This window comes from Phytophthora sojae (assembly GCF_000149755.1).
Source record: "Phytophthora sojae unplaced genomic scaffold PHYSOscaffold_7, whole genome shotgun sequence".
Lineage (NCBI taxonomy): Eukaryota > Oomycota > Peronosporomycetes > Peronosporales > Peronosporaceae > Phytophthora > Phytophthora sojae.
The window spans coordinates 3,430,330-3,444,958 of NW_009258121.1; the positions used below are offsets into that span (position 1 = coordinate 3,430,330).

Consider the following 14,629-nt stretch of genomic DNA (forward strand, 5'->3'; position numbering starts at 1 on the left):
AGAGCTCGAACACGGCGCGCCCGTTCAGGTCTCCATTCCCCAAACGCAATCCACAGCTCCGCTCCGCACTCCACTCTAGCCCCTCCCTCCTTGACCCAAGCAGGAAAGCAGGCGCGCCCATGCTGCTCAAGATCATCCGCGCCGAGGCGCTGGCGGCCGCGGACATGAACGGCAAGAGCGACCCGTTCGTGCGCGTGTTCTACGACGGCAAGGAGGTGGCGGCGTCGCACCGCGTCAAGCGCTCGCTCAACCCGCGCTGGGACTTCGACGTGACCATCACTCTGGTGCACGCCGGCCCGCTGGACGTGGAGCTCGAGGTCTTCGACAAGGACGAGCTGTCGCAGAACGACCTGCTCGGCGCGCTGCGCGTGCCCTTCCCGGAGTGGCGCGCGCTCGTGGAGGAGCACCAGCGGCGCAAGCGCCAGCGCGCCGAGGCCCTCATCGCCCAGGCCCAGCAGACCGACGCGCCGCCCGCGCGCGCCAAAGGCTCCAAGTGCGTGGACGTGCGCCAGATGCACGCGTACAGTACAACCGAGTCGGGCTACAACTTTAACGGCAGTGACAGCAAACTGCTGCAGAGGCAGACCGCCCCGCACCCGCTGGATTTGCAGCGGCGGTCGCGGTCGCTTAACTCTAGCGGGGGGTACCTCCAGGCGGAGACCAAGGGACGCGCGTCCGTGGCCTCCGGGGAGCTCTCGGTGGATACCTTTGACGTGGCCATGGAGATTAACCCCGTGTTTATCTGGTGCAGGCTCGTGAAAGGCTCGGCGGCGCAGGGGCGCATTCTGTGCAGTATTCAGTACGAGGAGAGGGACTTCAAGTACCTGGTGAATCACCCGTACGGCACCAGCATCCAGGAGGTATTCTTGCCGCAGAACCCCCGGTTTGAGCAGGCGTACTGCCACTTGCCACGGAGCTGGCATCCCGATGTGGCGGTGAGGCAGGACGAACTCACTGCGATGCACGCTGGAACCCCCAAGGACTGCCTCTTTCCGTGGCACGAGAAGCTGCTGCACATGGTGGAAGAAGTCACGGTTACGTTTCACGTGAACGAGTCGAACCAGGGCGTGCTGGCGACACTGGTGCTGACTAACTATCGTATTTGGTTCGTGCCGTACCGGAGAGTGAGGGGTTTGCTGCACGAGGACGTGCATACGCTGCCGGTGAGCAAGATCCTGAAGGCGTCGATTCAACAGCAGAAGCGCAGCAACAACAACACGATCACGGTGCTCATTCTGGACAATATGGACGCAGGACACTACCATGTGACGCTCTCGCCGATTTCGCGGCTTCGGGATTCTGTACGGGACTTTTCACGTGAGGCGGAGCTGAAGCGTGTCAAGACGCTGCATAATATTGTACGGGAGATCGATTGGCTGCGCATTGAAAACAGTTTTTGCTCTCCAACAGACCTGAATCACACCGTGGCTACTGCTGAAGAGATGCAGCTAGAGGACGATCTACTTCATTATACACCCAAGCACAGTAGCTCGTCGTTGCCTCCACCCATGGCTCGAGCGCTTACGGCAAATTTCAGCAAGTATCAGAAGCATGGATTTGCAAGTGAAGATGGAAGTGGCGGACCGATGGGGCGGCCCAAGTTCGGGCATCAGCACAGTGACTCATCTGCTTATCCCAAGCTACCGCACACTATGTCGGACAAGAAGTTGGTCTCGGATGGCTATGGGCACAGATCTGTGGCAGCAAGACGGCGTATTCGCTACGACCCGGAGGCTGAATTTCGTCGACAGGGCGCATTTGACCATCCTCGCTGGCGCCGGTGCAAACTAAATGAGCAGTACCAGCTGTGCTCTACGTATCCGGCGTTTCTCATGGTACCCGAGTGTCTGAATGATGAGATCATCAAGGCGGCTGCGGGTTTCCGCAGCAAAAATCGATTTCCAGCGCTGACATGGATTCATCCTCGTACTGGAGCACCTTTATGCCGAAGCAGTCAGCCCAACACTGGTGTGCTTCGCAGCACTAACCCAGAGGACAAGAAGTTGATCTGGGCCATCCGAGACGCAGCTATTCCAGCCGACCAAGCAGCTCGATCCAAACACGCGATGCCCAAGAAGAATAGTGTTGTGCACATCGTTGACGCGCGACCAGAGATTAACGCGAAGAGTAATGCTCTTGCTGGAAAAGGGCACGAGTCTGTGAAGCAGTATGATCGCGATGGGATGCCTATGGCTGCAATCACGTTTATGGGAATCGACAATATTCATGTGGTGCGCAACTCGCTGTCTGGTCTGGCCCAGGCACTTTATGAGGTGGACGATTCCAACTTTTTCGGAGCTGTGCAGAAGAGTCGTTGGTTGGAGCACATCTGCAGTATTCTTCAAGGCGCAAGCGAAGTAGCGACACATCTCGAGCGTGGTGATGCTGTACTTGTTCACTGCAGCGATGGATGGGATCGAACGGCGCAGCTTTCTGCGCTGGCGCAAATCATGCTCGACCCCTATTATCGTACCCTAACAGGACTGTGCCAGCTCGTAGAAAAGGAATGGTGCTCATTTGGACACATGTTCGCCAGGCGCTGTTCGCACCCGACTTCCGACCAAACCTCGCCAATTTTCCTGCAGTTTATCGATGCCGTGTACCAGCTTACGCTCCAGTTCCCGACACACTTCCAATTCAACGAATTGCTGCTGTCCACCGTTGCTGAAGCTGTCTACTCGTCATGGTATGGCACATTTCAGAAGAACTCGGAATGTGAGCGGCGGCTCTTCTTGTCGAACGTCGCCAGCGTCAGTGTGTGGGATGTCATCCGCTCCACCACCGACAAATTTCTGAATCCATTGTATGCTGGAGAGGTGCATGCATCTGCAGGAAGCGGATCACACATGGAGCCAATGCTGCCTGTGTGCCGTGTGCGCGTCATGCAGTTGTGGGTCAGTCAGTACCAGAAGGCTATCGGACACATGCGACTACAGCAGCGCGAATTTGAGATGCTACAGCTTATTCGACAGCAAGAAGCTGATCTATCGCGTTTGTACGCTATCTTGACCAATGAACAGCAGCTGGAGTTACGTGCAGGGCAGCTTCGGTCGGACATTGCAAAGTTGTCACGCAGCATGAACCTGAAGTATCTAGATGAACCAAATACGCCGTCAAAAGAAACAGAGGGGAATAGAGTCATGTCAAGCGCTCGTGGAGAATCCCGCCATAACTCGTCCAAGCGTCCTACAGCCGCCTCGCTGGACTTCCACGATCTGGCTAGCATTGTGGCGATGGGTACTGCAGGAGCTCAAGCAAGGGCGGCAGCAGCAGCGGCATCTTCTCCTCCTCGCGAGCACATGACGATGGCGCAGATGCTACAACGCGTGAACCTAGATGCATCTTCCGGTCCTGCTTCTTCGGGAGCAGCACCGTTCCAATCGCACAATGTACCAAACCCACGCCGACGCAAGTCGATTACGAGTCGGTCCCGAAGCAACAGCCTCAAGAACACCTTCATCAACGTGGTTGCACAGATGAAAGGTGGCTCCCACGACAAGGACATCGATGAGCCTGCGGATGTTGGCTCTGCTACGCTCCCAAACCCTATTCGTGTGAGTGAAGCCCGACGCAATGCCCGCTTGAGCTCACCTTCTCGGCGGGATGAGCTCAAGCGCGAGCTTCGTGACCTCGAGACTCAACTTTCGAAGCTAAATCTCCAAGTCAACGCGAAGGAGGACACAGCAAAGCAGACAATGCGGCGCTTCCGCTGCTACAACTACAACCTCCCAGAAACAGCGCTGCGCAACGAAAATGACACGCTTTCCCCCAGCAGCAGCAAGAAGGTTCGACTGGGCGGCTCGAACGGCCTGAGGAACCCGTCCCCGAAAATGTCGTCACCGCCGTCGTCTTCGTCTTCGCCTGGCTCGGGCTCAACGTCGGCCTCAGCTATATGTGGCGAATTGGGCGACTCAAGTTCATTGGATGGAGACTCGCGCCACTTCACGCCTGGAAGCTCGCCATTGCTTGGAACAGATAAAGTGATATCTGGGGGAAACTACCTGAATTCGCAGCCTGTGTGGGAGCGTGACGAAGACGCCCCGTGCTGCAAGCGCTGCAAGAAGAAGTTCAAGGCGCTATTGCGCAACCGCCATCACTGCCGTTGCTGCGGCTACGTCTTCTGCAGTCGCTGCACGAGCCACCGCATGAGTCTCCCAGACTTCGGATACTACGACGTCGTCCGCGTATGCAAGGTCTGCTACAACTCAGGCGAGGATGGGTAAGCTTAGAGATGGATGGATATACATGCAAGGTCGAACGGGGCTGAAATCATCGCTGCAAGCTGTACGTAACCTTGTGAAGAATAACGAGCCATCGCTAAGTTGTCGACTCTCGTCCTGATGCACGGATGATAAACTGCCGGTTAGTGCTGCTAGCACAGCAAAACTGTGTCGTTGTCCTTGGTATTTTGCGCTAATAGATTGGTGGGGTCGTCGCGCAATGATTCAACCTGCGATTCGAACGTTTGGGAGTCAAGACAATGCGAAGTGCATGGCACTTCAGAACAACTTCAGGCTGCCACCTCTTCGTGTGACTTGACGCTACATCGTACGGAAGGGTAGCAGCCTTGAAGACGCTCTGAAGTCTACTGCGTTTTCATGTGGATCAGAGAAATATAGCAGGTATACTTCTTAGTCATCTTAACATTGGTAAATTCCTGCTTCGACTATAGGCGATACATGTAGGACCCAGGCGTCAAGCTGACGAAGGATTTGCAGGAGGTCAATCTACTCTGTTGATGGGCAAACGTAGTGGTTCATTACAGACTCACATCGACATTGGCTCTAACTGGCCGCACATCGGCGGTCACGTTCTTCTTGGTCCGTCGTTTGTCAGCCGACGTCCTGGCTCAGCAGCAGTTAATGGATGAGTGTCATGTCGAAATGCTCGCGTTCGATAGGCAGCGGGGTGATATTTTTTGTTGCAGCTGCTAGGTGCTCGGAGGTTAGTCTAACACTATCAAAGACTTCGATGTTTGAATAGCTATGTATTACGGTACACAAATTGCTGAAAGCTCTGCATCGCTTGAAGGCGGATGCAAATGTATCTTCTCGAAACCAGCTGACAGTATAGGAATTCGTGCGATCTCATTCCATTCCTTCAGCAAGTTGTCTTTTTCAAAACTACTCCCGGCTCAGCGCTGCTGGCGCGCTACCCAGAAGGTTATGAGACACCATGCCTTGCCCTGCATTGGATGGTGGGTATTCCTAACCTCCAGCCTACGTATGGAACCGAATTTGTTGACTGACAGGGCGTTAAAACTACCGCCGGCAAAAGTGCGTGAACCTCGCTGCTCAACGCATTCGCGTCACCTGCGCCCCGCATCTTACGCCAATCTCTTGGTCATTTCACAATTCGCACTCCAGCGCACAAACCCAATCGAAATGGCGCCCGGAAATGCCTCAGAGACGATCTCGATCTCGATACGACGCGGTAGAGATGGCCAGTCATCGTCAATCGTTTTACCCCGCGACCACCACCTTACCCAACACTTGGAGCGGTTGGTGGCATCCGGCTCGCGTCTTCATCAACACCCCCTGAGCTGTACCAGCCAGACCATGGAGGACTATGACGTGGTCAACGCGCTGTCGTCGGTGGTCAAGTACATTAACGCTAGCACGCACCACGAGGCCCCATCGGAAGCCCTGAACGCCATCTTCACTTCGCTTCGCCCACCATCAGAACGCTCGAGTGCGCAGGCCCAACTTTCGAGCATCGACGAGCGCCTCGCACTCCACCGACGTCGCACTACCAATGGCCGGAGGAGGATCACCAAGCACTGCAAGGTTCTGGGATGCGGTAACATCTCAGTGAGCCGCGGTTTATGTCGTGGACACGGTGGAGGTCGGCGCTGTCACTACATTGGCTGCTCGAAGAGCGCCCAGAGCCGCAGTGTTTTCTGCTGGTCACACGGAGGGGGTCACCGCTGCGAGGTTGAAAGCTGCATGCGCAGCCGCAAGTCCAAGCGTTTCTGCGCGGATCATGTGAGCCTGGAAAGTGAACTAATACCGGAGACGAACGGCTCGGTGGTGCACCCGAAAGTAAACAGCGGTCGATGCTTGCCAGGCTTGCAAGAAGCGCTAAGAAGTACACAGCAGTCGTCTTTGATACTCTAGATCAGACTACGTAACAGGCTTGATAGTGGCTAAGTTAATCTACCTGTCCAAGTTCATCTCGGCTTGTTCAAACTCAACTCGAAGCTGTCACATCGTGCCATCTAAGAGATAGACAGGTGAGAACGCGCTTTACAACCCAGCATCTACCGCATCATCATGCACGGGGTACGGCGTGAATAGGCAGGATGAGCAGTTTCTCTGGCGGTCTGGATCAAGACCACCGGAGACTCGAATGGATCCTCGCAGTTCTTTACTGCTGAAAGCGGTGCCGATCATCACGAGCGCACCACTGCGCAGGATATCATCTGTGGCGTCCACTGCGACACGAGCGAGCAGGACCGTATCAAGCGAAGTCGGTAGTCAGGGTGCTTCCAGCGGGTAACGCGTCGATCGGAGATCGGTGCCCTGGCTCAGCGGCGCAATATATGTCTTTTACTTGGTTTTAGTATGGGGATTGTTGAAGTGAAAAGTGATTTTAGGTACTACGGTGCAACTGCAAAGATCATGTAACGTTAAACGTTAGTTCGTGGATTCAGCACCAGCAGCTGAACGACTTGCAACGTAGATAATTGACTTAGCCGAGCTGCTTAGTTAACATCCACTTCTGGTATAATAACCCCTTCATCACGGGAAAATAGGGACTTCCACGTGTAGGTATTCGACTACGCTAGTGTGGCTCGGAGTATCTATCAGGAGATAATTCCAACCCCAAGCTGTCTCATCGTCTTCGCAGTAAAAAAATCGGAGTTGTAATCGATAGTAGCAACAACCCTCACGACCAAAAGTGTTTGTAAGGACCTACTTAGCTTGCGTATCTAGTCTTCTTCAATCCGCTACTTTAGACTTCTTGCTACTGCTTCTACTACCATGGCCATTGCTTACAGTCGTACGAGGTGCAATCGTGCACGGAATAGCAAAACTCAACGGCGCCGCGTCTTTCGGTCGAGCCGTGATTCTCTCTCGCGAGTACTGCGCGTAAAAAGCTCGTCGCGGCGCATCCGACTCGTTACTCGACGAGCTGTGCCAGACGTTCGACAGGAAAAACAACACATCACCCGCCTTGGCAGCCACCGGCTCGCTAGCACGTCGCTGCAACTGGTCTTTTTCATCTTCATCCAATGTAGACGACCCATCCAGCGACACAAACTGCAGAGCTCCATTCTCTTCTGTAACATCGTCCAGCGCACACCACGCCGACACGTACGGCGCGATCGTCTCTCGATGCACGCACATGGCAAGCTGCTCATCGTCGTCTCGATGCCAACGAAACTCGACGTGGCTCTTGGGCGGCTTCACCACATAGTGCTCATTGAAGAAAAATACCTCCGTCGGTGTCTCCACTTCGGTACCCATACAACCTGCTGATAACTGGGCAGCGATCGTCGGGAGCTTCTCAAAGAGCAACGAGGCGAAGACTTGCGGGTTGTCCTCGATGCTCTTCAACTGTTTGGCTCGAGCGGTCAAGTAACTCCTGGAGTCGACCCGCGCCGAATCTGAGTCACGCATCTGCAAAAACTAAGTACTTAAGTCGTATTTTTTTAAATGAATCGCAACCTCTGAAAAAACGCACCGGGCATTGCGCCATGACGTCCAGCACGCAGCCCTGGGCAGCGATGGCCTCAGCGGATTGGCGGGCGTAAAGAGCATCGCACTCGTCTTGTAGCACGCGAAGTTCTGGGGGTGACAATAGATCCCTGACGCAAACCCAGCCGCGAGTCGCAAAGACGTCGAGGAGAGAAGACTCGGTGGACGGTGGGGAAGGGCGAGAGCGCTTGGTGGTCATCCTGGCTGAAGGTGTGAGTGCTAGAAATATGTATTAGTGCTCTTAAATGAGTTTTACAGTTGAAGAGCGAAAGTTGAATAACTTGTAATTTGTATTGCACTAGTTGAAGATGCTAAATGCTAGTCTTGCAGTGGATGCCAGCTATATACATTGAACCGCTCTTCATGCACACACCCAATCTCGACAAAACAAGGTGAACCTACAGAGCTTAATGTTTAGTACATGTAGTAGTAAAGAGCGCTGAGTGGATCGCTCTGAATTGTCGGGGACGGCTGAGCGCAAGTAACTTGGCTGGAAGAAGCCTTCATCTCAATTGCCACCGCAGCAACGGGGCAGACAACGTCAACGTGACAACGCATACACCGGCTGTAGCGAGGGTCTCACCACCACCGACACTGAGGCGGGCGGACGAGGATCGGTCGATCCGCGACCGAGACTAAAATCGGCGATCACCCAGCTGCTTTCGTCGCGCCAAGTGCTGACTCCGCCATCGTGTCATCGTTGATCCCAGCGTCTCCTGTCGATGTCGTGGCACCCAGACGCTGCTGTCCACGTGATTCGGCTATCACCATAGGTTCACGACAAGTGCTGTTAAAGCGGAAGATAGTTTTGCTATCAATTCGACGTTGGCCTGAACTTCATCAGACAAACGCTGCATTTTGATCTCCACTCAACTCGAACCTCGCAGGGCGTGTTAGTACACGCACATGCTGTTTCCCCCGGCTCAATGCAAGTTAATCAACTAGTATCCCCGGCTCATGTGCTTCGTTTTGCATCCGCAGGGCAAGCGTTCGTCTAACGATGTCGAGTCGACGAACATTGTCAAGGTACGTCACCGCAGGGGGGAAAAGCAAGCCTTTTAACTGTAGTTATGTACTGGGTGACCCCGTGAGTCTGCCAAGACACAGCAGCTCCGCATGGAGCGGCAAGCCCGGTGGTCATGGCAAGCGCTGCCAAGTGATTGCCGTCTTGAGTGAGCCGTCATTACGGCACACCCGGAAGTGCAAGGAAACCTGCACATCAGGCGTGCCCCGCATCGTGAGGCGGGCCGCCCGATGTGCGTCGTGATTAATGTCTATCACACGAACTAAATGAAAAAAAAACTAACTGCCGTCGGGTTGAAGGTGCTCGGTGCACAGCCAACCTGCTACGCGGCTGCCTGAGACCTTGAATGCAGCCGCCGTCCCAGGAAGCGAACCCGCACTTCGCAGGCGAGAATCCAGCCCCACCACATGTGAGGCAGGATCACGGCAGGTTAGGCAGCCTTCCTTCCTCGCCGAGGATAGCCCGCAGAGTCGCAACGTGAGACTCAGCCGATCTGCCTTCGCTGGGAAAGGAGCCGCGGTGCGGATGCAGAAGCCGCGGATGCAAACGGAAAGTCTTGTGAGCCGGGGGCCCACAGGCATAATCGAGCAAATTAATTCTCGCTTGGGTACATGTAGCACGTTTTTCCGACCCTCGCCAACTCAAACAGGGGGACGATTGCTGTCCAGGCCTGCAGAATCTCCCCAAAAGGGGGCCCAAACTCGACGAGAAAATCGCACGTGAGCAAAATGATGCCCTTTGCGCATCCAGCCCGATTTGCAGGATTAAAATGAAGTGGTGAAATACCACCAGCGCTTCGTGTGATTAATCGCTTGAGCCAGGCAGGGTGCGGCCCACGGAATCTCTTTTCACTTCCTTCCAAACGGCCAGGAAAACACCGAAAAGCGCTGCAGTACGATGCGGCGGAGCAGGGGAAGACATGGAGAGCCGCGTAGGGGCTGCGGCAGCGACGCACTCGGTGCTTGGAGCTCCGAGAAAATGGGACCGGCTGGTGGGATTAATCAGGTGAGCCAGTACCAAATTAATACACGGCGCATCCCAACCGTTACAAAGAAAGATTGCACCCCTACCCGCGTTCAAGGGTCGCATTTCACTTGCAGTTTGTATTGTGGTTCATACGTACGGTATCGACGCAATGGGCCGCGAAACGAGGCAAATGGGCGCTTTTTGCCGGAAATGGGGCAGCTTGACTGCGCGGCTGGACGTCCTGCGCGCTCTACGTGGCTGGATGTCACGAGGCTGAAGGCTGGCGTTTTGGTCGACGTGACGGTGCTGCTGCTTCATTTGAGTTGAGCCAACTCGCTCTAAGCCAGTGTAGGGCCCTTTTTTTCCATTGCCATCGCGCGGATACTCTACACAAATCACGTGTAGGCGCGCTAAACGAAACGACCTGTGATCGTATGTCTCCAGAACAGAGGGTATGGCCGGCCGGCAGTGCTGCATGAATGCCAAGGAGAGCGCGGAGTTCTCCGCGTTGAGACGCCGACCGCGGAAATGATGAAAGGCGACCCGTCTTTGCGAAACTGACCATTTGCCCGAGGATTAGCTGGATTAATTAGCCTTCTCAACGCTGATTTTTCTCAAGAACGCCGCCCACGGGCGACGCCTCCACCCACTGTGGCGCTGCATCAGCGCGCTCATTCTTCTCCTCGGACACTCGTCGTGCCGCGAGCTCGCAGTCCTCCCTCACGGAGCTCAGTCGAGCGTAATCCATCCGATCGGTTTGCTCGGGGTTGATTAACGGGGACTAGGGTTGCAACGGCGCGCCCTCGTCTCAAGCTCGTCGTCGCCTGTCGCTGCTGGCTCCCGCCTCACGGGAGGGGGGTCGCCTCCACAAAAAACTTGATTATTGTATGGTTGAGGCCGGCCACGAGCGCCGCGCCCTCCGCCCCCGGGAGCATTCACCCAGATTCCAGTCATTCCGCAATTTGCGCTCCAAAGCTCAAGTCCAAACAACAGAACAGACCCGTAATCGAGCCAATGATGATGATGCACGGAAGCGCGCCGCTCTACAGCCGCCCGGCCGCGCCCGAGGGCGAGACCATCTCCATCTCCATCGGCCATGGCAGCGACCGCTCCTCCTCCATCGTGCTGCCGCGCGGCCATGACCTGGTCAAGCACCTGGAGCGCCTCATCCCGGCCACCTCCGCCTCCTCCCCGCAGTCTCAGCCTCAGCAGCAGACCCTGCAGCCGCTCATGTACGCCAAGACGCAGCCCGAGTCCGCCGCCGCGCGCTTCGACGCCGTGCGCGCGCTCTCGTCGCTGCCCTACCAGCAGTCGCCCACGCAGGCCCCGATCTCGTCCATGTCCCAGTACATCCACGCCAACTCGCGCTACGAGACGTCGGCCGCCGTGCCCGCCACCTCGAGCCTGCCGCGCTCGCCGCTCTACCACTCGGACAGCTCCAACAACGGCGGCGTCCGCGTCTACCACCACACGCCCGAGTACCTGGAGCTCGCTGGTGAGCCGCGCGCCACGCGCACCCGCCGCCGCCGCGGAGCCAACGGCGCCAGCAGCGGCAAGTGCTGCCAGGTGGTCGGCTGCGACAAGATCTCGGTGAGCCGCGGCCTGTGCCGTGGCCACGGCGGCGGCCGTCGCTGCCAGCACGCGGGCTGCACCAAGGGCGCCCAGAGCCGCAGCGACTTCTGCTGGGCGCACGGCGGCGGCCAGCGCTGCGAGGTCAAGGGCTGCATGCGCAGCCGCAAGTCGAAGCGATTCTGCGTGGCCCACCTCAACTGGGAGACCACGGCGCCCGTGGCGCCTGCCCCCGTGTACGAGACGCTGCCCCGTCAGATGGAGCTGCCCATGCCCATTGTGCCCAAGGCCGTGTCGCCCGTCGGCAGCTTGAGCCCCACCGCTCTGAACGGCTCTCCGCGCCTCCCCAGTCTCCTGCAGGCACTGCGCAACATGCAGCAGTCGAGCATGACGGTGCAGAGCTAAGTTAGAGAGACCCAAGTAGATCTAGTGTATCAGCGCGCAGGCGCCTTATTAATATTTTAACGATGCAAACAGTTTTCCAAACCGTTTCTCGCCTTCTCCACCTCGACTAATAACAGGCCTGGAAGCCCGACTTAATCGCTATCACGGACACGAACGTCGGCCCCCATCTCAGCACTCCACGGAGATACACGCCGAAGCAAGCAGCTTGGGCAGGACTCCGACCTCGCAGCCTGCGAGCGTAGGCGGCGGCCTGGCTCAGCGGGCGCTGCCACCGTGATGGATGAGTGGCTTGCCGCACCGTGCGGCTCGCACGCCTCGCTGGTCCTTTTTCGCCTTCGGACCTTCGTCCTTCCCACGCGAGATTCATGCTGGGCTGGTCGGGAGCAATGCAGGAGCGGGGCGGCAGGAACGTGGCTGATTGCCACGTTGCTCAATTACTCGTGCTGTTTTAATCGCAATGGATTGGTATCCAACTTGGTCATCAGTGTCGTGAGCATGCAGACCGCATGTTGAAGCTGTTCGTGAGGCCAAGCATCAAATGGTATGGTTGAAGTCGACTGGATCGCCTTCAGCACTGCGACTCGATGCTCGCGGGTCCTTTCACACGCAGTGCGGCGCTCGGTCCTTGGCGTGCCGTACACTAGGATTTCGAGAGTCCGCAGCCGCACGTCGAGCCCATGGAGGGGCGCGAAATCTTAGCTCGCCATTCCGGCGCCTCCTCGACGGTCTCAGGAGACGAATATGAACCGTTGATTCCGCCTGCTCCTGGGGCGGCTGCACTGCAGCCGTGCAGCTATGGCCGTCCCATTCTCCCCTTTGCGGGCTGGAAGGAAGCGAGTGAGCTAGCTAGCAAGTAGCTGTCGATAGAGAGGGCGGGCGTTTGAGCAGCCAAAGACCGACATGATGGAAGGGGAGCCCGCAACCCCGGGCGTCACCCGCCTACCCGACGAGGAGACCTCCTTCGTCGGGCGCAAGGTGGAGGCGCCGCGACGTCGTCAGCGGCGACAGCAAGCCAAGAAGAAGCGCATCGCGGTGCTGGGCGTGTCGGTCGTGACCATGCTCGTGTTCGGAGCCGTGTGCGCCTTCTTGGCCCTGCCGTCCGGACCTACCGAGACGATGAAGACGGCCGTGTCCCAAGCCATGGAGAGCGATCCGGCGAACGCCACTGCGACTCAAGTGTTCATCCCCAGCTTCGCCGCCTACGATGAGGACGGAGACGGCAAAGTCTCGCTTGGAGAGTACCTGGATCGACTGGCGATCAATCGCGACGCAGCGCTCAAGCGCGTGGACGAGTCGAGTCTCGACGACGCGGACAAGACGCAGATCTCGGACCTGCTGAACGAGGACTTCAGCAAACACTCGGACTGTGTCGCGCTCGTCACGAAGCAGGTAACAAGCACACAGTTCTTTTGGTTCAAATGCATCGATAGTCAGGCTAATGAAATGACAACGTCGTACTTTGTAGGACGAGGACACGATGATGACCAAGGAGAACTTCGATGAGGTTTACGAGGAGATCACGACGGGCTTCTGTCCGCTGAGTGACGACCGCATCCCCAACGAGTACCTGTTGACGGAGACTGCACCGGGCGAGGACGAGCTGGCTCCGACTGAGGTGGACCCTACAACGGGTGACAGCTCGACGACGAGTGGATCGGACGAAGCGAGTGCGTCGACTTCAGCAAGTGAAGAAGCTGCGTCTACCCCAAGCGTGGAAAGCACCTCAGATGGTGCAGCTCCGCCAAGTAACGAAATCGGATGGAACCCCGACCAGCCTACGCTGCCCCCACGCGTGATAGTCGACGACGACGCAAAGCCTGAAGAGGGTGTTGGAGCAGGACAATGGAATCCGATCTACCCGAGCGACCCGCCAATTCCGGCTCCCAGCAACGACCCGCAGGTGAACGCGTGGACTCCTGAAGAGCCCACCGATCCACCGAGTGCCGTCACTGCCGACACTAAAAGTGAAGAAGATTCAGCGAGTGCTTCTCAGGAAGCACCACGCGCTAGCAACGGTGTCGGCGAAGATGAATGGAACCCAGTGTTTCCAACCGAGCCTCCGTCACCGTCGAGCGACAAGGATCAAGAACAGAAGGCGTTTTCAATCGGTACCATGTTGGACCCCCAAGCGGCCGCGTACGAGACCCCTCTCGCCGAGACGTCCCCCGAAAGCGAGCAGCAAGCTGGTATCTACAACGCATACACTGGCGCTGAGACGACGGGCACTCAGTCCAATCCGGAATACAAGTCGCCGATTGCTGAGACAGCTCCCAAGGCCGAGCAGGCAGTGGGTGCATTCAACAGCCACAGTGAGACTACTGGTACTCAATCCAACCCAGAAGTGGCGACTGAGAAGAAGGAATCTGAGGGCATTGCTACGTACAAGTCGGACACTACAACTACCGGCGAGACTGCTACTTACGGAGCTCCTGCAGGTCTGCAACCGACTGGAGCCTACAACAGCTACAACGCCTATCAAGGTTATTCCAACAACTACAACAAGGGGGCTGCTAACACGTACACGGGTGCCGGGACGACATATGGCAACCCAAGCGGCCAGCAGCCAAGTGGGGCTTACAACCAAGGCTACTACAGCGGCTACACGGGTGCTGCTAACAATGGTGGCGCCTATAACGCTTACCAAGGCTACAGTGGCCACACAGGTGCTACCAACAATGCTGGTGCTTACAACGCGTACACTGGCGCTGGAACGACGACGTACGGCGGTGGGCAGCAGACAACGGGAGCTTACAACACTTACAACGGCTACAACGGAGCCGGACAGCAGACCGGTGGGGGCTACAACGCCTACAATGGCTACACTGGTGCCGCGACTGCTGGCACCTACAAGTCGTACACTGGTGCTGATGGGACGACTGAGTACGGCGAATCGAAGGGCACGAGGCAGCTACGTTCGGCGGGGAGCCCTGCTAAGCACCTTTAAGGCGGTGGTGGGGAATACTTC

General features: G+C 56.9%; 5 protein-coding genes across 5 annotated transcripts; 4 read left to right on the top strand and 1 right to left on the bottom strand.

Annotated features, from left to right (window-relative positions):
• Positions 1-119: 119 nt before the first annotated feature.
• Positions 120-4,223, top strand: PHYSODRAFT_563284 (hypothetical protein; the record flags this gene model as incomplete). Its single annotated transcript, XM_009534578.1, has 1 exon — positions 120-4,223. The coding sequence occupies one exon, from the start codon at positions 120-122 to the stop codon at positions 4,221-4,223; it is 4,104 nt and encodes a 1,367-aa protein (XP_009532873.1).
• Positions 4,224-5,782: 1,559 nt separating this feature from the next.
• Positions 5,783-6,177, top strand: PHYSODRAFT_286990 (hypothetical protein). The gene has a single exon (XM_009534579.1). It carries the CDS (start codon positions 5,946-5,948, stop codon positions 6,114-6,116), a length of 171 nt encoding a protein of 56 aa, XP_009532874.1. The 5' UTR covers positions 5,783-5,945; the 3' UTR covers positions 6,117-6,177.
• A 968-nt stretch (positions 6,178-7,145) lies between these two features.
• On the bottom strand, positions 7,146-7,899 carry PHYSODRAFT_387633 (hypothetical protein; the record flags this gene model as incomplete). The annotated part of the gene is made up of 2 exons (XM_009534580.1): positions 7,146-7,622; positions 7,687-7,899. Coding segments are annotated over 2 exons (690 nt in total), but the record flags the coding sequence as incomplete, so codon positions are not given.
• Positions 7,900-10,704: 2,805 nt separating this feature from the next.
• On the top strand, positions 10,705-11,742 carry PHYSODRAFT_563285 (hypothetical protein; the record flags this gene model as incomplete). Its single annotated transcript, XM_009534581.1, has 1 exon — positions 10,705-11,742. The coding sequence occupies one exon, from the start codon at positions 10,705-10,707 to the stop codon at positions 11,662-11,664; it is 960 nt and encodes a 319-aa protein (XP_009532876.1). The 3' UTR covers positions 11,665-11,742.
• An 822-nt stretch (positions 11,743-12,564) lies between these two features.
• PHYSODRAFT_336964 (hypothetical protein) lies at positions 12,565-14,608 on the top strand (the record flags this gene model as incomplete). The annotated part of the gene is made up of 2 exons (XM_009534582.1): positions 12,565-13,053; positions 13,130-14,608. 2 exons carry the CDS (start codon positions 12,565-12,567, stop codon positions 14,606-14,608), a joined length of 1,968 nt encoding a protein of 655 aa, XP_009532877.1.
• Between the last annotated feature and the right edge of the window lie 21 nt (positions 14,609-14,629).